The sequence below is a fragment of the Daucus carota genome, chromosome 2 (assembly GCF_001625215.2).
Source record: "Daucus carota subsp. sativus chromosome 2, DH1 v3.0, whole genome shotgun sequence".
Classification (NCBI taxonomy): Eukaryota; Viridiplantae; Streptophyta; class Magnoliopsida; order Apiales; family Apiaceae; genus Daucus; species Daucus carota.
In genome coordinates, this window is record NC_030382.2 from 40242580 (window position 1) to 40268198 (window position 25619).

The 25619-nt window shown below is 35.5% G+C and overlaps 3 protein-coding genes across 3 annotated transcripts; 1 reads left to right on the top strand and 2 right to left on the bottom strand.

The window, feature by feature from the left end:
- Positions 1–781: 781 nt before the first annotated feature.
- Positions 782–15084, bottom strand: LOC108209354 (uncharacterized). Its single transcript, XM_017380207.2, has 13 exons — positions 14692–15084; positions 14098–14214; positions 11790–11854; positions 10143–10248; positions 7989–8060; positions 6737–6796; positions 6524–6653; positions 6255–6445; positions 5790–5974; positions 5393–5520; positions 4437–4711; positions 3330–3573; positions 782–1872 (listed from the first exon to the last, which is right to left on the bottom strand). Exons 1-13 carry the CDS (start codon positions 14950–14952, stop codon positions 1079–1081), a joined length of 2628 nt encoding a protein of 875 aa, XP_017235696.1. The 5' UTR covers positions 14953–15084; the 3' UTR covers positions 782–1078.
- Positions 15085–17287: 2203 nt separating this feature from the next.
- Positions 17288–21061, top strand: LOC108209812 (hexosyltransferase GAUT11). Its single transcript, XM_017380938.2, has 2 exons — positions 17288–17796; positions 19200–21061. Exons 1-2 carry the CDS (start codon positions 17629–17631, stop codon positions 20661–20663), a joined length of 1632 nt encoding a protein of 543 aa, XP_017236427.1. The 5' UTR covers positions 17288–17628; the 3' UTR covers positions 20664–21061.
- A 670-nt stretch (positions 21062–21731) lies between these two features.
- On the bottom strand, positions 21732–24937 carry LOC108207560 (uncharacterized). The gene has a single exon (XM_017377997.2). It carries the CDS (start codon positions 24799–24801, stop codon positions 21871–21873), a length of 2931 nt encoding a protein of 976 aa, XP_017233486.2. The 5' UTR covers positions 24802–24937; the 3' UTR covers positions 21732–21870.
- Between the last annotated feature and the right edge of the window lie 682 nt (positions 24938–25619).

Sequence of the window (25619 nt, forward strand, 5' to 3'; positions counted from 1 at the left end):
GGAAAGTGTAATTAACATAAATATTAATGTGCAAATACCTTAATAAATGATATTTAATATGTTGAATATAATAAATGAACCATATTGGCATTCTTGTAATTATAGGTTAAGTAGGGGTATAATGGACATTTCACGCCTATTTTTTTTGCTCTTTTTGCCCTTGGTTGCAATTTAATATATAGAAGTAGATTATTCTGTCGATGTGCCTGATGGAAAATTTATCAATCGATGAAATTTCTGTGCGAGATAAGTTAGAGTTTTACTGGCATTTCGTGCTTATTCGTGAATCGAAATTTGGAATTTGTAATGTGGTATATATTATTTTTTTCAATAAAAATAATTTCACCAATTAAAATATATATGCATCCATCATAAAGAATTTTGGATATCAAATTTGATCGGCATTCTTCGAAAAGAATTTTGAATATCAAATTTGGGTCCGGATTACTTGGGACTCATACCAAAAGAGATGTGCTTAAATGTTGGTATTTTCTCGAAGAAGCACCTATGTGATGCAGACAAATGTGGAACTTGTAAATCGATCTGAACCATGTGGAAAATATTAAACTGAATTACCACAATAAAAATTACAATACTCCAAAAGTGTCAGATTTGTATGTTGGTTTTCTCTGTTTTTGTGACTTTGCTTTTATCATTCTTCATATCTGTTTCACCAAGCCACAAGGCATTTTCAATCCTGGAGAACTAAACAAAATTCAGAATAAAAACTCCTATGTTATCTTTGAATGTGACAAATAAACGGATTTTTAAGAGTGCAACAAGCTTGAAAAGATTCTATATTAAAATGAATTAACTAATTGGAACATAGGTTCATATAGAAGAACCAGGGTTGGGCAATACACAGCCAAACATAGTAGAAAAGTTTAGTGATACTGGGCAGATGCATATTCCGTTGATCTGATGATTCACCACTATAAAAATCAAACTCTGTAAGCACAGCTATCATTTTTGTACTTGCCAGTTGCCACAGTCAATATGCTTTTACAAAAATACATAAATTCAACACTTGCGGTAATCCTACACTTTGACATACATGATAAGAAAATTGGATGTACCTTCAATCAGAATCTGGATCTGTATCCACGATATCAGGTATAAATTCCTCTAATGAATCGTCATTTTGCTGAAGCATATACATAGTTGTACCCGCGAAATTTGGTGGTATAGTTGGAGGAACATTTTGTACCAGTGTGTTGCTGTTGTCCAGAGCTGAAGCTGTGCTATTTTCCAAGACAATTGTCCCGGACTGCTGATCCACTGAACCAGCAGGAGCATTAGAATATGTTTGACCTTCGAAAGTGAAAGCTTCTACAGAATGCTGGATGGTGCCTTCAATATCTTGTATCCCCGTCATTATCTCATCGTCATCTCGTTCTCTAATTCCTGCAACAACGGCAGTTGCTTCTTGAATGCCTTTGGAGACATCAAGTGGCACCTCCCTTCTTTCGCTTATTTGTGGAACTTCAGCAACAAATGCCTTGTCCATCAAAATCTGGTTTTCTGCACTAGGGTCTTTAGAAGAAAATGGTCCTACAGTAGAGGTAGTATTGTTTTCTGTGAGGGTGTCTGCAATAGCAACCTCGCCAGCATTTTCCAGCCAACTCCTGTAAAGGTCATCCTCATCAGACTCGGGATCATCATCACCTTTTCCAAATGTGCCACCTGAATATGAGGTGTTAACCCCCTGCTTGCCCGAATATAAACGTCCTGAAGTTCTGGGCATTGATCCAACAACGTTGGCGTCAGATGCAGAATCAATGAGTGAAAGTGCCCTAGGATGTATTAGCACTTCCAACACCATAAGAGCATGTGAGCAGAATTCAGAAAGTTTTGTTCCAGTTTCTTGTGCGCCTGCAATAGACCAATTTAACTGAGAAGTTAATGAAAGAAGAAACATAGGTATACTTGGAAATAAGAGGGGAACATGACAAAGAATGCAATGCCAAAATTGAGATCAACCCACAGATATCCTCTGAACATTAAGTAAGAATTAAGAAATGATCGAACTAAACTACAGTTACCCCCACTAAAAAGAAAGATGAGAAGTGGGGATATATATTTTGCACTTCCCTAAAGTATAATAATAGCACGTTTTTACTTTAATATATTAGAACTTCAAAATTATCAAGGAAAATGATTGATATGCGGAACATCCAATCATGTACCGAAAGAGTGTTATAACATATGGGTAGAGAATATGTTTTGTTTACATAGGCTTCTCAAAAAAACATCAAATAGCTTCACAAAACGCCTGTGGATAACCTTAGCTCTAATTCATGGGAAACACAGGTAATGAGATCTATAGTAGCTCATTCTTTTTTATAGATGAGTTGAATTATCCATTGCTTTTTATATTTTTCAAAGACAATTACATTAGTAAAAAACTGAGACATTTTATCAGCTGTAAGCTTTATCATTATTTGGTAAAGATGGGATTCATTGTTGCAATATATATAGCATGAAGGGCTTGAATCAAGTTTCGAGAAATTATGCTAGTTGACGATCTTGAAAATTGATTTTTAATCACTGGGGATCATATTTTGACTGGATTTGTCACCACTATTTGCAGTATTCATACGCATGTGCACGTGAAAACCAAAATACAAGGAGAATAAAGAAGCAAAATAACTATTTTATGTCCCCACCAGACTGCACAATATATGTATCCAAGTATTGTACATTACTGTGAATCATCTACAAATGCAAGTGTTCCAGTAGGTTTTGAGTATCTTAATATTATGCTAGGTCAAGTGGCCATTTATAGCTAACCATAATACAATATCAAAATTTTCCATCCCAAGCACTTTCGACAGCCATTACAACTCTAAGATTTTGAGTACAAATTTATTCAGCTGATCTTTGTCAATGGAAGAGTATTCATACAACTTTTCAAATGTAACCATAATACAATATCAAACTTTTCCATCCCAAGCACTCTCGACAGCCATTACCACTCTTAAGATTTTGAATACAAAATTATTCAGCTCATCTTTGTCATTGGAAGAGTATTCATACAACTTTTCAAATGTAATAGCACTAGTTATAGCTGAATACATGCTTCTTTACATCTTACCTTCTATCCTTCATAGGTCAATCTAAAGTCACAAGTTTGATTTCTTACTGGGGAAAATTTATTACTTAGTTTTACAGTCACCAATCAAGATATTTGTCAATAAGATAGGATTGCCTATTTTAACAAATAATATACGGTACACAGCAGAAGGCATATAATATTGCTAAGTAACATGGGTTCAAGTAACTAAAATTAATAATCACCCCGATGCAGGAGTTGTTCAGAAATAATATACCTTTACGGAATAGCTCAAGACCCTGAGACAAAGAAGGGGGGCGAAAACGGCTAGGCGAGATAAGAGATGCCAAAAATGCTTTTAAGGCTGCCAGTTGAAACTCAGCCCAAGGATCAGTGCGTCCAGTTTGAAGGAAAATGTTTTTTTCCTCTTTTGCCCAGCCCCCTTTACAAGCATCTAGAGCAGTGGCTACAAGAAGTCGATCCACGTCTGGTCGCCAACTGTCAGATCTTATTGCACCTCCCTGAAAATAGTAAGAATCGTGATCAATGAATCTGTATGGATGAGGTAAGGAGTCAGGCGTCTAGTCAGCTAGTTGTCATATCTGTCGACCCTCAACATGACTTATCGACTTAAAAACCAAGGGTGTAAGTGTGAAAACTTGCATCAACAATGATGTAGCACAATATGTGAGGTCCATTAATGCATAAAACTATGACCTAATGGTCATGGGTTCTGTTCCTTATCCAGTATGCCGGGGGTCATTTTTTTAGAAACTGCTCACTACTGTACTGAGTAGGGGCAAGGCTGTGTACGCTCTAAGAGGAATAACTGAGTATGTCCCATTTCCCTTGATCACTGCATCAAACCAGTAGAAACTCCTCGAAGATCACCAAATCTTATCTTAAATATGCAGAGACAGGTGGCTGACATCGATATAAGATATAATTTTAAACCGACAAAGATGGAGTTTACAACTCCAAACATCGATTAACTGAAGCATACTTAAAGCTTTTAATCATGGCCTCAAAGTAGATGTGTCTTAAAAAGAGTCTGTGCATGGCAATATGGCATGAACAGTTCAAGTTACAGGAAAGTAACAAAAATCAAAGTACTATATAAACCAGCACGTAATATTTAACACTTTCCATACTCAAGGATTCAAAAAATTTCTAAGGGTATACAGTCAGAAAGAGAACATGTATCCAGTGTGGAAATTCTTACTTGAGCCATGTTTAATCAAATTTTGTCCCTACGCTACTCGTAAAGTCGGACCCTTCCCAAATACACATTCAAAAGCTCACACCCTTTATAAGAAAACCTATACAAGCAAGTGTACATAGTTTTCGTGTAACCAACATATAAAGATGACTATAACAAGCATACCACAGTTAGAAGAGCTTCCAATGTGTGCAATGCAGCTATCTTTACAGATATTGGGGTTTTGGTTTTAGGCGCCGTCATTTCTGTACCCATCCTGTCAGACTGCTCATCATTAGAGCCTGTTGTACTCGCATGCTTTCTTTTTTTCTGCGGAGGCTGTTGCACAGGCTCATTAAAGACATTTGAGTTTAAATTCAAATTGCCACTGGCGGAGCTACTATAATCAAGATCAACAAAAGTGTTGCTGATTACTTCCTGGGTAAGGTAAAGTGACATTCCTGTTTGATAAAAACTTCTATCAGTAAAAAAAATCTTCTAAGAAATTGATTGTTCTTAACAATTCAGTATGAAGTATGTTGTGAAACAAAGATGGTTATTGACCAGCTATAGTAGATAGATGCAGAGTGATTAAACAGGCACATGAACCACTAGCATTATGCAACACACATACATAACTGAAAATATGTGATGGCTTAACTAACAAAAGCATGCCATAGTAAAGTGAATGAGGCTGTTATTGATAAATATTGCATGTGAGGCAAGTAAATGCAATTAAATCTTACTGTTTAATCATCAACCGATCTCATATAAAAGCATAAATATACATTATGTCTTACGTATAAAAGCAAATGCAATCAGATCTTACTGTCTGTATTTGCTCGCTCTCTAAGAGGGCGTTCCAAATGGGGTTGGGGAGGGGAAAGGGTGGAAATTTTGAAAATCTTGTTTAGATATATTTTTAAGAGATTGGGTTTAGGAGGGCTGAGGGCTTGTGAGTTATGAGTGGTTAAAGAAGGTTTCGATTTTAACTAACTGGGATAATTTTTTGAAACCCCAAATCGGGAGAATATGGAGGGGAAAAAGAAAAATAAATAAATATGTGTGTGTGTGTGTGTGTGTGTATACCGCGAATTCAGCAACAGACATGAAAAAAGGTCAGTGAGGAATAGTTTGCATACCAACTCCCATCGACCTTAACAAAATTCTTATGATTGAATACACCATTATCCTTAATTCTGGCAATGCACATTTCCTGAAGTACTCTGCAATGAGTACCGCGATGTCTGCAACATGTGGCAACAGTTGACTGCAAAGAGAAACGTGACTTGTAAGAAAAAAGAGGAGAAATATGATATTAGCTTTAATAATCCAGAGATCCTTAGGGAAGATAACTACAGGCAATTTTTTAAAATAGGTATGATCTATCCAAATTTAAAGAACGCCTTACGTAACATACAGTTATTAAAAGCCAGAAAATATTACAAAACTAAATATATCTGACCCACAAATTAGGAGACGGATGATATCAATTTCATCAAAGCTGCAATGTTTAAAATTGCATACAGCATTTCTCACCTGCGCACTCCTTTCACAATTCCGGCCAGGAGCTCCAAACTCCGCAAATGCAGACCGGGAAGTTCAGAACAAATCAATTCTTGCTTCATTGTGGTCATAAGTGGATACATCTTTTGTGAAACAGAGCCATCCAACATCAGCACTCTTCGAATAAGCATCACCAAAGATTGAATAGGAACACTAACCTACATCCCAAGGGAACATAACATACATAAGATGAACAAACACAGATCTCGCACTGGAAAGATCGTACCCAGTGCACAAGGCTCTCACATCAGCAAGGTCTAAGGAAAGTCCCGATGCACGCAGCCTTATCCTTATTTTTTATTTTACACAGGCTGTTTCTAAGGGTTCGAACTGTTGACCTAGCTGATAGCAAGTAGACACTTGATCATCACCCCGAGCACGACTTTCAATAACATAATGTGCTATTCAAGAAAAATAAAGATGAATTATATCGCTTACTTGAACAGGATAGGAACATGAAAGCATTGTGGAGCAGCAATTCATCAAAGTAGATGAATTGCACATTAGTAACAGCTCAGGCCTTTTTGTTGATCCATATGAGGTTATGGGCATTGTTAGACCACCAAGTGGTGGTGGGGGATCATTTCCAGGAGGAACTAATACTCGCAAAGCTTCATCACTTTTGCTCTCTGCAGATATGTAAACAAATTTGTAAATGTATTCAAAAGCTGGCAGTAACACAGCAAGTCGGCAATCAGAACTTTTACCTTCCTCAAGACCTTGGAATGCATCTTTCAGCTGAACATTTATCAAAATTAAAATTTTACGCATCATCAGCAACCAGCTCTCCTCGTCTCCTTTAGATTTCGGAAGTAATGCTAAACAGAATCCAAGTTTCTAAACGACACAAGTTATGTCCACATTTTCTATTCTGTTTCCAATAGATTGCTTTAATTAAGAATATACACAAAATCTCTAACCTTTAACAAACCATCACTGCATCTACCCGACATCATTTTAGAAACAATGGCAGCCTCAACCTGTCGTTATAGTTTTTATTCAGAAGTCAAAACAGTGACAGTACAAATTTATATTCTAATTTCTAGCAAACCTAATAAAAGAGAGCACTTAAACAAGTGATGTTAATTCTATAAAACTTAGAGGAGAAGGCCTCTTGCCATCAGCTAGCCATCATTGGAGGCCAATAATGGCACCATATTACAGGCTAACACTCGAGCATAGTCCACAAAAACCAAACCAAGACCGAAAAACCAAACCTCATGAATTCGGTTTGAGTTCAGTTCGGTTTGATCCAGTTTTATTTAAAAAACAAAATTCGGAGAACTAACTGAATAACTTTCAATGCATATACAAGGTACTTATATATATACAGCAGACATATTACACGTGTTTTCGTCCAAAGAGCAAGCCCGTTAACATTTGATAATTTATTTGACTAATTTAACCTAACCTACCAACTTACCAGTTACTTTATTATTAAACTCAGCTGATACTTCTGCTCCAGATTCTTCCATCTCTTTCTCTCACTGAATCTGTTCATCTCCAAACCTTTTGTTCTTTTACAACTTCATCTTTTCAGCTATGTCACTTAGCAGATTTGTCTTTGTTTCCTATATTTGTCCGAGTTTTCGCTGTTGATTCTGTTGAACCTTTCACGTTTAAAGACTTTCTACGCTAATGGGTCTTGGTCAATTTCATTAGATATCAATGTTCATGAGATTGTTTCTTTCATTTTGTTAATTTGCAAGATCTTGGTGAATTTTAAAGTACTTCCTGTTGTTGATTTAAGATAGATGAGGTTGGAGTTGAGATATTATATAGACTTGACAAATTCAGGTATAGCCATTAGCCAAACCGAATTTGATGATTTTCAGGGACGGTTCATAACAGGAATATGCTTTGGTGTTATTCTAAGCCTTTTTTGTTTTCGGTTTTCTCCCAAGTTAAATGATTTTTCAGGTACAGTTTACAACAGGACTACGCTTTGGGTATTTTTAGCAATTCCGGTTTTCGGTTTTTCCGGTTAGGTTCGATTTTGAACCAAATGGAACAAATGCTCACTCCTACTCAAGCTTATCCTTGTGCTATGATTCAGATTATAATGCACTTAAATAAAAGGAATATAACACAGATGTCACTTCATCAATGTACGGGTAGTCTACTACTGGGGTCAATACCATAGTAATCTTACATGACATGTCAAGAACTTACGCTCTCATAGTGCCGATGTGCAGAAGCTGGAAATGAGGTTATAATAGTGTAAATCAAGCAGATGGCCGCGTCCTGAAAAAATATGCAGCCTCAGAAATATTAAACGGAAACACAACAGTTGCTTAGAGCATCTCCAAGGGGCTCTCTAAACAAGCTCTTAACTTCAAATTGAAAGAGCAAGACAAAAATTAGAGCTCCAACGGGCTCCTAGAAGCTCTTTAAAAGTTTAAGAGCTCATCATCTCTCCTCTCTTTTAAAGAGCATCTAGTAGCTCTTAACTTTTTATTTATAAATATAATTATTAGTTTTCCTCCAACATTTCTCTCTTTTTACTTTTCCCTCTCATTTATATGAATAAAATATGAATCGAGAGCAAGTAAGAAGAGGAGCATTGGAGTTGTCATCTTTTTCAATGTCTTAACTCACTAGGAGCCACATAATATATTATATTTTAGAGAGTGATTTAAGAGACCCATTGGAGATGCTCTTATGCACATATACTAGCTTCTAGTTACTAATTAAAATTTCCTTAGTTGTATGTATTATGTAACCATCTTCATCCCACCCATTTGTTCACATTTAACTGATAGATTTGGAAAGGTGTACGAAAGCAGTGGGGGTGATAAATTTTTATATTAAAAGTTTATTACTTCTAGAATTTGATATGTAAACAAGTGTGAGGGACATCCAGAAATGGAAAATGTAAAGAATTGGTTGGGACAAAGGGAGTACAAAATAGAAGGTGAATAATCAGATTATAGGTTTTACACCATATGAGTAGTCGGCTCGTTATGGCTGTATTTCACGATAATCAAGATATGTTACAATAAACTCTACATGACATCTATAGACCTATGAACCCATGGCGAATTCATATGTTTGTACATTTGAACAAACAATTTTTAATATTACAATATAAAATACCGAGTTGACACTGTACCTAGTGGAGGCCGAGATATTTTTTGTGCATTATTTAATGATAGATTATAAATTGTAAATTAAATATTCAAAAGTTAAACAAAAAGTTATATATATATATATATATATATATGTGTGTGTGTGTGTGTGTGTGTGTGTGTCGAAATAATAGATATGTCATTGCCCAAAGGAAAAAAGATATAAAATTATACACAACTACCTTTCTATATAAGTAAAGATTTTATGTAACTAATATATTATTTAAACTCAAATATATCAAGAAACTTTTTTTGAGTAGCACTTCTGAGTTATCTGTTTGGCATTAGAAATGGGACAACTTAAACCCCCATACATCACCCTAATGTTTCTGCATTAGCACATTTCTCCCATTCTTTCAGCTTCTGACCCCCATACATGATGTGCAAAACTGCAAATATTTAATAATAAAAAAACAAAGTAGGTGTATAACTAAAATACCAAAAATTAATATGTCAATGCATATAGCTTAAACCAGATGAAAGATGCCACAAATGATAATATTAATATAGGTCATTCAGATCTGTAAGAATAAATCAAACACAAAACCAACCGTTATTATGTCAGTCTCATTATATCTGTGTCTAGTAGCTCAGGAAATGCACAGAACAGAAATAGTGTAACATGGAAAACTATGATTTTCTACTTTCTAGATTTATGCAGCTAGCTGCTAGGATAGGTGATATAAGTACAGCCAAGTTATCCAGGAGGACCAGAACCCATATATGTGCAATACGGAGCCAAGGGGTAGAAACAACATTAATTCATAGCTACTAATTATAAGTTACTAGTAAATTTAATATTTGTTAAAAAAGTTGAACAGGCTGTTTTGAACATGAAAAGAAACAATTGGAGTTAACAACAGTATGAAAACATGACATTGAGCAATCAATTAGGCAATTTACTTGTAATAATTGTCTCATTTAATTATTAGAGTACCAAAGTGCAATAAAAAATATAGATATTGGCATATGGTGTGCCCGTATATATTCAGATGCTAATTTTTTGAACATGGAAATGGTCAAGAAAATGAATGAGCAACAACATAATAGAAGGTGCTACAAGTTTGACGGCGTTGTGCATGGGTTGTGCACAAATTAGATGAAACAGAATACAGATATTGGAGCCTTTTGAATTAGCAGCAAGTACAATTTCTAGGGTAGTGGGAAAGCAAAACTTAAAAATAAGAGTAACACAGACCTTAATCATATCAGAATTATCCTCGTTAAGAAGCTTTAAAACTGGTTGAATCACTTTTAAAGCATGTGATGTCCCATCTTTCTTTAAATTTGAGAATCCGCTCAACCTGTTACAAAAAGAATTAATTATTTGCTATAAGCTTTAAAATATTTACTGAAAGTATTAAAACATGTATTTTAACCATAGTTTTAAAAATTGCCGATTTAACCGATTAATCATTACAACTTTACAAGGTACTCTAACAATTTGATTTTTAAAATCCGATTGGTCGCTACATATTTTTCTGAAACTAATATTACAGGTTTAATAATTAAATATTATTATTTTACTTTAAAATACCCTATTAATGCTCCGGTCAATCATTCCTATTGATCCCCAATTATCCGATTAATACTTAGAGCAAGTCCAACAATGTCCTAAATTGATGTCTTAAGTTAAAATATAAGGCAATTGGATGAAATGTGTGCTCCAACAATGTCCTAGTGGTGCCTTAAACCACTAGGACATCCAACAAGTGCCTCATTTTTGAGGCACTTCTGTCTTCTAAGCATGTCCTAAACCAATTTTCTCCTTAAAATATTAACTTTCCATCATTTCAATGCATCTCTCTCCTCTTACTTTTTCACTTTCCTCCAATACTAATTCAAATAAATTATTAGTTTAATAATAAGGCACAATATAAAGCATGTTGTTGGAGTTCATGTATCAAAAAGATGTCCTAAATTACTAGGACACTATTTTTTATTATATTTATAAGGCACTTGCTAGGACATTGTTGGACTTGCTCTTAGATGGTGCATTCACCGATTAAGTCTAATTCCTCTTTTTACAACACTGATTGTAACATGAAATGAAAATACAACCAACTTTATTTTAATGTCACGTGATATAATCATAGCCTAAATATTGCATCTTAAAAAAGTATATGCCTATAGGGAGTTGTATGCATGTTTATAAACACTAATAAATTATAGACAAATAAAGGTGCAAATTACCAATTAAATGATATATGATACAGGTTAAAGGCCTGGAAATAATGCTAAGGCGCAGTTTAGGTTCTGATAGAGTTCAGTAAACAGTCAAGTATCTTCGGCAGTTAATTACAGTTATTCCAACCCACGTGTATGTGAAAGTAATATAAGGAAGTAACAAAAAGGCAAGTAAGAGCAACAAGCAAAATGAAATTAGCCACCATCTGCTATGTTCAGATTTTTATTGTCAAATTCAACAGATAAGTCATTGACTCATTTTCCTCATTGAACCAGCTAGCAACATTATAAGATTGATAAATGTCATCTAAAATTATAGATATTGGTGAGACAAGTTTTGAAAGATATATTGAGCTAACATAAGCTGGTACAAGACATGAACTGTAAAAACATGGTAAAGTAGAATCTTTAGTCCAGTACTACACTAATAAGAAAGGGGAAGATGGCACCATGGGAAGCTTCGTATGATTGCTAAAAGTACATAAAGGTATCAAAGATGCACAGCATAGCAAAGTACATGAGTCGAACATGTTTCTCTGATTGTGTTGATGTTTGTTACACAACATATGTACATGTAGAATATTATTAATACAGAGGATAGAGGAATAAGTCTGATGTTTCCAAAATAATGCTACTCTTTGCAGAAAGAAAAGTGAACCTTGCTAAAAGATCTGACAATGAAGCACAAGAAGCAACCATCAAAAAAGGAGATTCTCCTTGCGACTGCAAAAGATTCCATCACAAACGCTTGTTAGCATTTACCCATTACCCTTACGCCTTCAAATATGAAAATTCCGAAACCCGTCTAATAGGGTTTCATAGAACAATTGTACTGCACAACGATAATTAGCACATTTGTAAAATAACATAGTGAATTTAGAAACAAGATTTTTAAAAGGTGGTGGCAAAATAAAAAAGTATTGAAAGTATGACAATGATGCAGTCTTGAACACAACAGTCTTTGTTTTTGCTTCACAAGACTTTTAAGAACTTGCAGAAGTCAGCAGAGTAGTCGTTTCAATTCCTAACACTGTTTCAACCAAATTAAGACTTGCACATATGAGAATGTTGTATGAAAAGTAGGAGAGAAGAGCATGGCATTATCCTAATCCTGACCGTAACAAACTTGAACAAGTCTAGTATAGTAATCTCAAAGTTCAATAAATGTTTTGCTAACCTATAATATTGCTAAATTATCGATACAGTACTAAATCAGATGCTACCAGTAGCAACTTATAATGACATTATATTCATTCCAGATAAATATTCTGCTTTGCTCAAGCTAATATATTAACGGTTCTAGTTGGTTGTCAAATGTCTATCCAATAAAGATGGCATCATTGGTTCATAACCATATTCAACAGTCGAATTCTTTTGGGCATGACAAAGAAGAAGCTAGAACAAGCTTGCATTAACTCTAAGATGGATTTAAATAGTATTGTGGTAAAGGGAGCTTTGGAAGACACAAAGTCTATAAATCCAACCTGAAAGATTCAAATATAGCATAAAAGTTTCGTATTCCTTTATAGTATTTATCAATTTCATATTGGTATATTTTTTTAGGAGAGATGGTCTTACATGTAATTAGCATCTTGGAGCATCTTCAATAGACTCTATTTAGTGGTACAAAACGAGTAGTTAAAAGTAAGTATTTTTTATGTTATTAATTAGAAATTGATTTAATTGTAATTTATTATAAAGCAATATATTCTATATAATGGTAGAGAATAAGAAATGGATATGTTTCCTCTATTATTAAGATTTTACTTGGTCCCTAAGTTTATAGATATACTCCTATATATGGAGATGTAATCTTTTATTACAATGGATTAATTTAACTGAGAAATGTTTATTTCTGGTTATGGGTTGCAATCCTAATAAATTCTTCTCTTTCGTGGTTGAGAAATCCTAGGGGTAGGATCACCTTAGCGCACTGGATTTTCTGCGGTTAATCCACCACATCTATCTTTTTTGTTTTTAATACTTGTCCTGTATCATTTAGACTCATAAGTCAAAATTGGGGGACTGAGTTTTAGAATGTTGCTAGGAGACTATTAGTGCCTCCACAATCACCCGTAGCCTCCCTTCCTTCCCTACTACTAGGGAACCTCTCGCTCCACTTCAAATTCACAGAAGAATAATATAATTCCTCATTTTATTTTTGTCTTCCCTCGAACCCTTTAGTACTTACGAAGTTATGATGAATGAGGAGTGAGAACAAAAAGCATTACCGAAGATGACATGTATATCAAATTCTCGATGTACTAAAATTCAAGAAGCCATGTTAAGAGATGGGACTGAATCTCTCCATGTCAATAAGACCCCACTGGCACCAAACTAACAAGAAGCAAGACAGATAACTTGACTGATGGCAACTTTTCACAAGTACTTTAGATTTTTATACTTTTGGAAGAATAATGGAAGCAGTTATGAAGGACCCAATACATTTCAAATTGGTAATTGATCAGATATTATACAACACAAATAGTGCTTACATACTCAACCTATCAACTTTCTTCTTCGTTATTTATTCCTAAATATGCATTATGCACACCACTCTGGCATCATACCTTGCATCTTAACACTTTATTTTTTCTTCACAAGCAAACTGTTATACCCAAATGTTTCCCCTCTAACTCTGGTGTCAAATCCAAGAAAAAAAACACTACAAAAATTATCAGGTCTGATTACAGTACTTTCATCAAATTGAAACATTAAAAAACTCAATTAGTTTGATATTATTAATAATTCTAGGTTCTATACATGTTCCCCATATCTTGACAAAGATTACTGCATCCCACCAATTTGCCGCTAGAAGCTCTATTACTATAATGAATAGCTGATCTTGAAATTTAATTTTCATTTTCCCAAGACAACGGATGCAAAAGCGACAAAATACAAGCTAAACATAGTAAACTTCATGAATAACTACTGAGACATAAAGAAACAAGTGGAAAAAAAAATACCTGAATATGTGACAAGAGTTTGCTAAACCAAACAGAGTACGACGCCAAAAATCGCTCAGAACTACATTCTTCACAAGTCACACCTAACAAGCAGATTCCAACCCAGCATTTATCTGGCTACATAATCCACCCACAAACCAATTATCTCAGGTCTTAAGAATTGACTTGAAATTTTTTAAACAAAACAAAACCCTCATAATTCCAAAAAATCACGATCAACATCTTCTCTATTAACATTTAACATGCTTTAAAATTCCATAAATTATTACTTTCTGAATAATCTAACTTATCTGTCCAAATAACATACAATTGTCAGTAAATGTTCAAATTCTCATCCTCTACACTGGCGCCGAATAATATAAGACAAACCAACCAATGCCCAAAAAATTTAAAAAAATGACAGCCGACTCTTATAATTCGATCTTATTCCATCAAGACTTTAGCAACCTTCCCCATACAAAACATAAATGCATACATGACATTGCAAAAACGAGTGCTGATTTCAATACACACACAATTCCAAAGCAAACCAATAAAAACCTGCAAAACAAGCACTAATTTCACAAAACAACGCGACGAAACACGAGAAATTACCATATTCATAGCAACAAGCTGAATCAAGCGATTGATCCAGGAATCAACAGCAGACTTCCACTCCTCCATCAGCTTCTGGTCAATTGGTTCCGAAGAAGCTTCCGATAGCAGGCGGTGAGTTCTGACAGTGGATGAGATGTGCGAGAGCTCCGAAGTGTCTCGAAAGGGATTCTTTTCGTCAGGTAACTTGTTTTTAATAAGGTGGCGGAGAAGACGAGGCTTCAGCGATGTTCCGTACATGCCGCCGTCGATGGCCGCCATTGAAATGAACGGAGCTTGCTAGGGTTTGATTCAGGGCAAGGGAGACGAGACGGGGCTAGGGTTTATGGTTTTATAAACCCTGTCTTGTCCGGTTTTAATTTCTAACGGAAATAAATTCTTATCTCTACGTTTTGTTTATCTTTCATTTTCTCACATAAGTGAACATTAAACAAGTAATCAATTGTCCAGAAAATAAGTCCCTGTTTTCCTATTTTCTATATAAATTCCTTAAATTTTTTTCTCCTATATCTTTTGAGTATTTTTTTACCACATAGTCTATTCTTTCCCTGAACATTTGATATTAATACAGAGGTCATTTTATTTGATCAGATAAGCATAATTATTTTTAAAAAATTTCTTAATTATAAGTTATTTTAATTTTTATTTAACAATATCAAAACTAATGATGTTTGTTGTGTCGGCAAAATATTTGGAGAATGGTGTAAAAATATTTAAATAAAATATTTAAATTTAGGAAAAAACAACAGGTACAATAACTAAAATTGTCAGTTTATACTTAATTGTGTTTATGCCAAGACATATATAAATTGTAAATAGACATTTAGATATAATAGTTTATTTTTCAGAAGAAGTGCATAAATTTTTATTTTTTATGAATTATTTTTTGCGAATAACGAATATTAAACCCGAGTATCAGGTGGGTCATTGCTTTGTTCATTGCTTTGAGTCTTCGACAATGATGAGTTGCAGGTTATGGTCATGTGCAATTTATTTTCTGTCAGTCTCAATGAATTCGTTTTTTCTCTTTGGGTACAGACTTTTGCGGAATGCGAACTCCATATTCAAACTTTCAGGAATAATTTTCACTAGCACATAAGAGCCATTTTCCAGAATCCCAATATACAAAGGATTTGCAGCTCGAACATACAACAACATTTTCATTTTTTCAATTATTGAAGGCATCCTTGTCGAATATAGGTACCTTGATTCCTAACAATATTTATATTTAAAAAAAATTTAAAAAATACATTTTTTTGAAAAGAATAAGGTTTTATTTTTTCATATAAGTGGATGCCAAACAGGGCCAACAAACATTCGTAATATATTATAAATATTATAATTATGTGAACTATACAAGTCACCAATAATATTGATTAAATGAAGTAAAGACTCTAGTCTTTTTCACAAAAACCTGAACCTGAAATAATTTTGCAAAAAGATGGAGGCTCGTTTGCAACCATACCTACAACTACTAGCAATTATAAATTCAACTTTGAAAAAATATGTTGAAAATTGTATTTGATTGCAATAATAAATTCCAAGTGGTTGCAAATGGCAAAAAATGAATGTCCTGCAAGACCAATACTAATATTACAAAAATAACCATGAAATCAGCGAAAAGTAACCAATATCTTTCCAAATACTCAAACGCATATATGCGCTCTCTCTCTCAACATCTCGCAACTACCATTGTGGTGGTGGCTCTACTTCACCGTCAATACCAAAACTCATGCTCATCTCCCATCTCACATCCTACACCGTCTTTTCCCTCCATTCAGCTTCTTTTCCATCATCATCATCATCGCATATCCCCTCTGTTCGACTGGTTTAACCACCGTCATCGACGCACATACCCACACAATCCCAAACAACACGTGCAAACACTCTATTACTATTCACCCACCCCCGTTTAATCAATTTCTTGTCCTCGAACTCCGGTCAAACCTCCATTCAATTCCTCATCACCCCTCTGCCCCTTTTGTCACACAAATTCTAATTAAAATAAGAAAGATGAGCGAGAATGGAATGAAAATGTGAAGGTGGTATTTTGATAATTTAATTGCTTATTTTTTTAAAACACAGTAGATTTGCAAGATTTAGGCAAATTGGTATATTTGTCAAATTCCCTTAATTTTATATGTATTGTTTAGCATGATGCATAAAAAATATGTTAACATTTTAGATTATTTTACTCATATAATAAAATAAAAAATATTATGCACCGTATAGTGAGAATTGAATATACAAATTATATAAAATGTGATACTCTACGCACATTTAGATACTCTTTTCTTAACTGAATATCACAATATCATCAAAATATCATGATATTTTGAAATATGATGATTGGACTCCGATAACAAAAAATTGCCATCTTGATACTCTTCTACGACCATAAAATATTTGACGGGTATGTCAGACAAAATTTACTGAATATTAAAACTAAACAAAATTAAGAATTAGATATTTTTAATATTCACCTCTCTCTAAAAAGAAGAAAAGAATCCGTAATAGGTCTCTTTTATTTTCTTCCGGTCCCATGCCCCATGTAAAAAATGTACAGAGACATATATCGGTCGGTTTGTATACTTTTATCTGTAATTTGTGATTCAAGTGTTAAGAAGTTTCCCTAGTAGGACGACTAGATTTTGCAGCCTCATTCATTTGCCTCCCTTTTCAAGATTCTCCTTATAAATCACTTTGCTACTTCCACTCAGATCTTCTACAAAGACCCACTCTCTCGACCACTTTGCTTCCCAGGCAATCAATTAAGAACCACCCCCATCACACGCTCCCAGATCAACTCACTCAAGATTTTCTTGATTGAGTGATGGGTCACTCCAAAGTCTCGATTTTAATTCATGGGTCGTTGTCTAAATCTTGATTGTTTAAGTTTTATACGAGTTTTGGCGAATTGGGTGTGTGTGGATTTGAATGATGAGGAGACGGGCCGCTGATTTCCGGCGCCCGGTTCGCAGAAATCTGTCGTGTTGGATCTCATCGCTTCTTGGGTTGTTTTGTGTTGCTGGATTTATTTTGTTTACTGTTCAGCATTTTCATGGGAATGATATTAAGGATCCGATTCGACAGCCACCGACACTAGTAAGATTCCTCATTTGGGCTGATCATTGATTAGTTTTGTTTTTGTGGGACATAAATGTGTGATCTTATGTGTAGTCAAGTGGTATTGTATATTTGTTTTGTATCTGTAGTGATATGTGTTGTTAATATTGGTGATCATGATTCAAGGTGGTCTTGCTTTTGTTTGTTTACGGGGACTCAGACTTGTAAGCTGAGGTTTAACTGACGTCTTGATTTGAAAACAAGGTCAATAACTGATTGTATGGGATTTACTTCGGGTAGTTATGTGGAGGACCCTATTGATAAGTAAAGCACCTACTCTGCACATATTAGGTGTTCACCTGGTAGATTATGATATTATTTATATTTATAGGGGGCATTTGGTTCATGGTTAATGAGCCCGGTTAATGGGATTCAGAACCTTTTTCCCTCGTGTTAGTGTTTGGATTAGGATTCTTAGTTGATTGGAACGGGAACCTCATTCCCATTAGATTGGTAAATCATTTTTCAATTCCACCTTGGGATTACATATCATTCACATTCCCATAACGATCCAAACACTCCCTGGTTTGACTTAATATATAGGGTGTTACCGTGATCATTGTTACATAAGGTTTTAACTTTCAAGTTTGTAGGTACATTATTTCCCATTCAGAGAATATGGATGTTAATACAATCGAGAAGTATTTACTACATGATTACAATCTGATATCTCTGCTGGTACCATTGTCCATTCAGGGGTCTGATATTTTTGTTTACTTAGCTTGGGTACACGAAGTTGATAGATTACGTCATGAATTCTGCAATTTGCATGTTTCTGTATTATACTAGTGGCAGAGTCATCCGCTATCATAATATCATATATAATTTTTGTGCTTGTTGCTGTGCAATGACATGCATTGTTCTTTGATGGCTTTTGTATATATCCTTTACTATAGCTATGAAATATGACTATTTAAACAAAAGATCACACGATCATGTATCTTAGTGAATCTCATGTAAAAGATTATTTGGTGCAAACAGGAATTCCCCATCCTAAGGTGTGTCCTGTAGGTTCTATGGTGTAATCAAAAAGCTGGAAATATAATGTTACCTCTTCAGTTTATCTTTTATGTACTACTTTCATCAAGCAGTTACATTTCTTTATTAAAAAATTATATTCAATGATCCTAGTACTACCTTTTTGTGCTATGAAATTACAAAAGCTACTACTAGTATATTTATCTTTATGGGAGAGAATATATATATATATATATATTGCTTTGAGATGGTTTATGTTTAAATAATGCAACAGAAGTCCAACAGCAGATAATTATATTTCTGCACTTCATTTTTTTTTTTTTTTAAATATTAAGTGTTGTTTTCCATTTCCAACACTCTAATGGTTGTCTTTCTTAAATTAACATCTACCGTGACATTTCCAGGATAAAACGGATAAAATTACTAGACATGTAGAGGTAAACCATGAGAGGTTAAACTTTACTGAAGAGATACAAAACGCTCATTCGTATGCTAGGCAACTTTCAGAGCAAATGACGCTTGCCAAAGCTTATGTAATTATAGCAAAAGAGCACAATAACCTTCATCTCGCCTGGGAACTCACTTCAAAGATTCGAAGTTGCCAATTTTTGCTTTCCAAAGCTGCTATGAGGGAGGATCCTATTACACTTGATGAAGCTAAACCTTTAATAAAGAGCTTATCATCATTGATTTTTAAAGCACAAGATGCCCATTATGATATTGCAACCACAATTATGACAATGAAATCTCATATTCAAGCCCTTGAAGAGCGAACAAATGCAGCAACAGTTCAAAGTACAGTGTTTGGGCAATTAGCTGCTGAAGCATTGCCCAAAAATCTTCACTGTCTTAATATTATGCTTATGGCGGATTGGCTGAATAAAAAATCTCTTCAGGACCTTGCAAATGAGAAGGAGAACTCTCTTCGTTTGGTGGACAACAACCTGTATCACTTTGCCATATTTTCAGATAATCTGCTGGCAGTTTCAGTTGTTGTCAACTCTACAGTATCAAATGCTGATCATCCCAAGCAGTTAGTTTTTCACATTGTTACAAATAAGGTAGCCTATGGCCCGATGCAGGCATGGTTCCTAGGTAATGACTTTAAGGGATCTGCGGTGGAAGTATTGAAGATTGAGGACCTAACTTGGTTAAATTACACATACTCTCCTATTCTTAAACGGCTAACAGAAGCAGATGTGTGGGAATACTATTTCAAAGGTCAATTAGACGACAGTATTGAACCAAAGATGAGGAATCCCAAGTATATATCTTTGCTGAATCACCTACGGTTTTACATCCCACAGATTTATCCACAGCTGGAGAAGGTAGTTTTTCTTGATGATGATGTTGTTGTTCAAAAGGACCTGACTCCTCTATTTTCATTAGATTTGCATGGAAATGTCAATGGAGCTGTAGAAACTTGTCTTGAAGCATTCCATCGTTATTACAAGTATCTCAATTTCTCAAATCCGCTCATAAGTTCAAAGATCGATCCACAGGCTTGTGGGTGGGCATTTGGCATGAATGTTTTTGATTTGATTGCTTGGAGGAAAGCCGATGTGACTGCACGATATCATTACTGGCAAGAACAGAATGCTGATAACTCAATCTGGAAGCTGGGCACCCTTCCAGTTGGTCTTTTAGCATTTTATGGGTTGACAGAGCCATTGGATAGGAGATGGCATGTATTAGGTTTGGGTTATGACTTGAACATTGACAACCGAATGATAGAGAGTGCAGCTGTAATTCACTATAATGGAAACATGAAGCCATGGCAGAAATTTGGTATTAGCAGATATAGACCTCTTTGGGAAAGGTATGTGAATCAGACCCACCAATATATCCAAGATTGTTTCATAAGTTAAGCCTGATCTGCTCAAATTTTGGACTCAATCCACATCATAGTTTACTCCAAATTGTAATCGCATTACTGTAGAGTCAAAAGTAGAAAGTTTTGTTTCTAGTTAGAGCTTTTTGCTTTTTCTTTCGATTTTAATCTTATCTTGGTACAAGGGAAATATGATTCTTATACACTAGACAGTAAAGCTAAAGAGGCATCAGAATTTAATATTTTTTTGGTTCAACCGGATTTTAGTTGCTCCTATAGTTAATTTATAATAATCTCTAAGCTTCTTAAATCTTTGTATTTTGTATGTTACTGTTTTCTGGCACTCTTGCACCAGCTAAACTGGTAAAGTTTGTAATATTGTATTAGAATGCGAACTTTTTGGTTCATTTTATCTATATCGAGACAACTTGTCTACTCTTTGTTGTTTGAGGCTGGAATGCCACAGAGTTTGATTGTAAGAATTTTTTCACTTCTTTCTGAACATGGGTGCCAAATTCCCTTATAATCTCATAATATTGGTATTTTTTTTTTCAGAAACTGCATAAATAGAGTTCATCATCAATTTGAAAGAACAGTAACTGCTATCTCTCTGTAATTAGATGTGGGTGCACGTCTGCATTCTCGCAGACAAATGTGTACACGTGCTTTGGCCTTTGGGTGCTACTTGTATGTTGCCTGCATGTGTCTTGCATTTTTTTTTTCTGGCTGTAATATATTTATGTGTTCTTACTCTTCATGCAAGGTCTAACCAATTTAAGTGTTAAAGGCTTGTGCTTTGGACACAAAGAATGTGCGACTTGTAGTTGTAGGTATCACCTTATGCATGCTCAAGTATGTATTCACAGTCAGTTTAGGAAATCATTGTCATGCCTTCAATGTATGACAAAGCTGTTTTTGTATATTTTTGGTGTTTTCTGAGTTTATGAACTGAAATAGCAGCAAAGCAAGTAATAGAACAGTAGATTATAGCTAGATAGAGATGAATTAAGGCAGAGAGATGTAGAAATGAGAGAGAGAATTGAGAGAGAGAGATCAGATCAGAATAGAGAGAGAGAGTTTAGAGAGAGAAAGAGAGGGAAAATCAGTTAGAGAAGAGAGAGAGTAACTTGGAAAGGAAGTTTTGTATTTCATAATATGCATATTCACAGCACACAAGTCTATTTATAGCTAGCACAGAATAGAATGACTAAAAGACATTCTTGCCCTGCACTTGTACTTATATACTAATACTTCCTATAGGCTTTGCCTGACAATCCTTCCCCCTTAACAGCAGCCATGTCCTCATGGTTATCAGCACCTCCACTTGACTCATCCTCAAATCTTCTGGACAATGCATCAGCTACAGTGTTCTCATTTCCCTTCCTGTACACAATAGTGTAGTCATAGCCTAATAACTTGCTGATCCATTTCTGTTGCAACAGAATACTGATCTTTTGATCAGTCAAGTACTTTAGAGACCAGTGATCAGTCTTAATAGTAAAATGCTTGTCCATTAGGTAGGAAGACCACTTCTTCACTGCTGCTACTAATGCCATCAATTCCTTTTCATAGGTAGACATTGCCTGTCCTTTTATCCCCAATGCTTTGCTGAAATAAGCTAATGGTTGGCCCTCTTGAGTCAACACAGCACCAATGCCAGAATTACAAGCATCAGATTCAATGGTGAATTCTTTAGTGAAATCTGGTAACCTCAATACAGGAGTACTAGCCATGGCCTTCTTAAGAGCCTGAAATGCTTTAGTAGCTTCTTCATTCCAGTGAAAACTATCCTTCTGCAATAAATTTGTCAGAGGCCTAGCTATAGTTCCATAGTGCTGCACAAATTTCCTGTAGTAGCCAGTCAGGCCCAAAAATCCCCTTAATGCTTTTAAATTCTTAGGCAGAGGCCAGGAGACCATGTCAGCAACCTTGGCTTGATCCACAGCTACCCCTTGTTGTGAAATGACATGTCCTAAGTAAGCTACTTTAGTAGTCATGAAGTCACATTTAGATTGCTTAGCAAATAGAGTGTTTTGCCTCATCAACTGGAAGACCTTCTTTAAGTGTACCAAATGATCTTCCTTGGTCTTAGAGTAGACCAAGATATCATCAAAGAAGACCAGAGTAAAACTCCTCAAGTAAGGCCTGAAAACTTCATTCATTAAGCTCTGAAAGGTGGCAGGGGCATTGGTGAGGCCAAAGGGCATCACAGTGAATTCATAGTGCCCCAAATGAGTTCTAAATGCTGTCTTCTCTACATCCCTTTCCTTCATTCTGACTTGGTGGTATCCAGCTCTTAAATCTAGCTTGGTGAAGTACTTAGCCCCATGAAGCTCATCCAACAGCTTTTCAATCAGTGGAATTGGAAATTTGTTCTTAATAGTCATTGAGTTTAGCTTCCTATAGTCAATGCAAAATCTCCAGCTTCCATCCTTCTTTTTTACTAGTAAAATAGGAGATGCAAAAGGTGAGCTACTTGGTCTGATTATACCAGATTCTAGCATTTCTGCCACTAGTTTTTCAATCTCATTTTTCTGGTTATAAGAGTTCCTATAAGGCCTTATAGAAAAAGGCTGTGAGCCTTCTTTTAAGTCAATTGAATGCTCTATTTGTCTCTCAGGAGGCAACCCTTCAGGGGCTTTAAAGATGTCACTGTACTCCTGCAATAAGTGGTGGAGCTGCTCCTTATTCCCCTCTGATTTGTTGTTACCCTCCTCAGACTGAAGAGAAAGTAGGGATCCTGCTGGCTGGTGAACCACATCTAGTATAAACAGGAGTCCATGTTCTTGCCTCTCACAACTCTTCACAAACTGATCTGCAGTCATTTGATGTAGCCTGGGTTTATCAGAACCTTGGTTTCCTTGTAACACAATGATTTCCTCTCCCTTCTGAAATTTCATCTCTAACCTCTTGAAATCAAAAGTGACAGGACCTAAGGATCCCAACCAATCCACCCCTAACACCAGGTCATAGCTTCCCATGGGCAAAGTTTTCACAGGAGTCTGAAACTTGTGTTTGCCAATATTCCAAGAGAATCCCTGACATTCATAGTGACTAACCAATTGATTGCCATTTGCAACCATTACTTTCATAGGTTTAGTTTTGACCAGCTCACATTTTAATTGTGAAGCAGTCTTCTCATCCAAGAAACTGTGGGTACTACCACCATCTACCAGAATAGAGAACTGCTTCTTATTCTTATACCCAGTCAAGGTGATAGTCTGACTTCCCTTAAGGCCCTCAATAGCATGTACAGACACTTCTATCTGCTGAGTTTGAGTCTGCCCTTCCTCAGAAGTGATGGACTCTTCTGTGACTGTTACATTGGCCCTGCTTGGTTCTGTGACCTTTCCTGTACTTACTCCCAATATTTCTGGAGCCCTTGGCTCCAACTGCAACAATTTACCTTGACCTGCAGCCTGGTTTTCTTTACCTGAGGTTGGCTGTTGGTCAATATTCCCTTTGTGACCCTTTCTGGTTTGCTCTAAGTACTTAGCTTTCTTGTAAGCCTCTTCTCTAGATTTAGGGGTCAAAATTTTGAGGACTTGTTGTACTTCAGCCTGCATTCCTCCAATAAAACTTTCTAAGAAATATTCTTCTGTCAGAGATGGAATCTTTTCCTTAAGTTGCCCCACCATTCCTTCAAATTCAGTGTAATATTGTTCCATTGAATTATTCTGCTTTAGTTGCTTGAATTTCTCAACCAGCAACTCTTGTTTCCTCATTCCAAACCTTTGAGTAAACTGGTCAGCAAAATTCTCCCAGTCACAGAGTGAATTATGAAGGGAATAGAGGTGGTACCAACTCCTGGCACTTCCTTCCAGGTGCATACCTGCAATTGTCACCTTCTTCCTGTGATTGACTCCAAAGACCTCAAAGTACTGATTACAGTCTTGTAACCAGTCTTCCACATCCTTTTCTTCACTGAACTTAGGAAAAGTGAGTTTCAGATGTTGTAAACCTTGTACACCTTTTGTTTTACCCCCTGCTGCCTGCTCCTTAGCTTTCATTTTCAGGAATTTCTCCATCAACTGCTTTGCCACTTCAATACTAGACTCCAATTTCACCAATTTGTGCTCTAAAGCCTCCTCATCATGTTTAAGCTGTTGTTTAAGTCCTAAAACAGCCTTATCAAATTCTGAATCCACACCTTCATAAACTACCATTTCCTTCATCTGTACTTCACAGATAACTTCCAGCTATTACTGAGTTGACTCAGTTACTTCACCAGCAACAACACAAGCTCCAAAACAATACAGATCTCAACAACAACTTCAACAAACAAGAACAGTAACAGTATATACTAACAAAAACGACTGTAATCTATAGAATTTCAACAGTAAACTCCAAAGCAATCAACAGAAATCTTAGATCTAGAAGAAAAGTCACAGAACAGAGTACCTGGACTGTTTTGATCAATTCTACAGATTTACTTATGCGATTGCAGTGATTCCACAACCGTTCCAGTCGTTTTGAGTAGCACAGTGAGATAGAAGCAGTGGCTGGATCTAATTTGAGCGCTCTGATACCAATTTGTCATGCCTTCAATGTATGACAAAGCTGTTTTTGTATATTTTTGGTGTTTTCTGAGTTTATGAACTGAAATAGCAGCAAAGCAAGTAATAGAACAGTAGATTATAGCTAGATAGAGATGAATTAAGGCAGAGAGATGTAGAAATGAGAGAGAGAATTGAGAGAGAGAGATCAGATCAGAATAGAGAGAGAGTTTAGAGAGAGAAAGAGAGGGAAAATCAGTTAGAGAAGAGAGAGAGTAACTTGGAAAGGAAGTTTTGTATTTCATAATATGCATATTCACAGCACACAAGTCTATTTATAGCTAGCACAGAATAGAATGACTAAAAGACATTCTTGCCATGCACTTGTACTTATATACTAATACTTCCTATAGGCTTTGCCTGACAATCATCCAAGAATATGTTTAGCTGGTTTGCAGTATCATTTTGTTTTAATTTTAGGTGTTGGATATATCTAG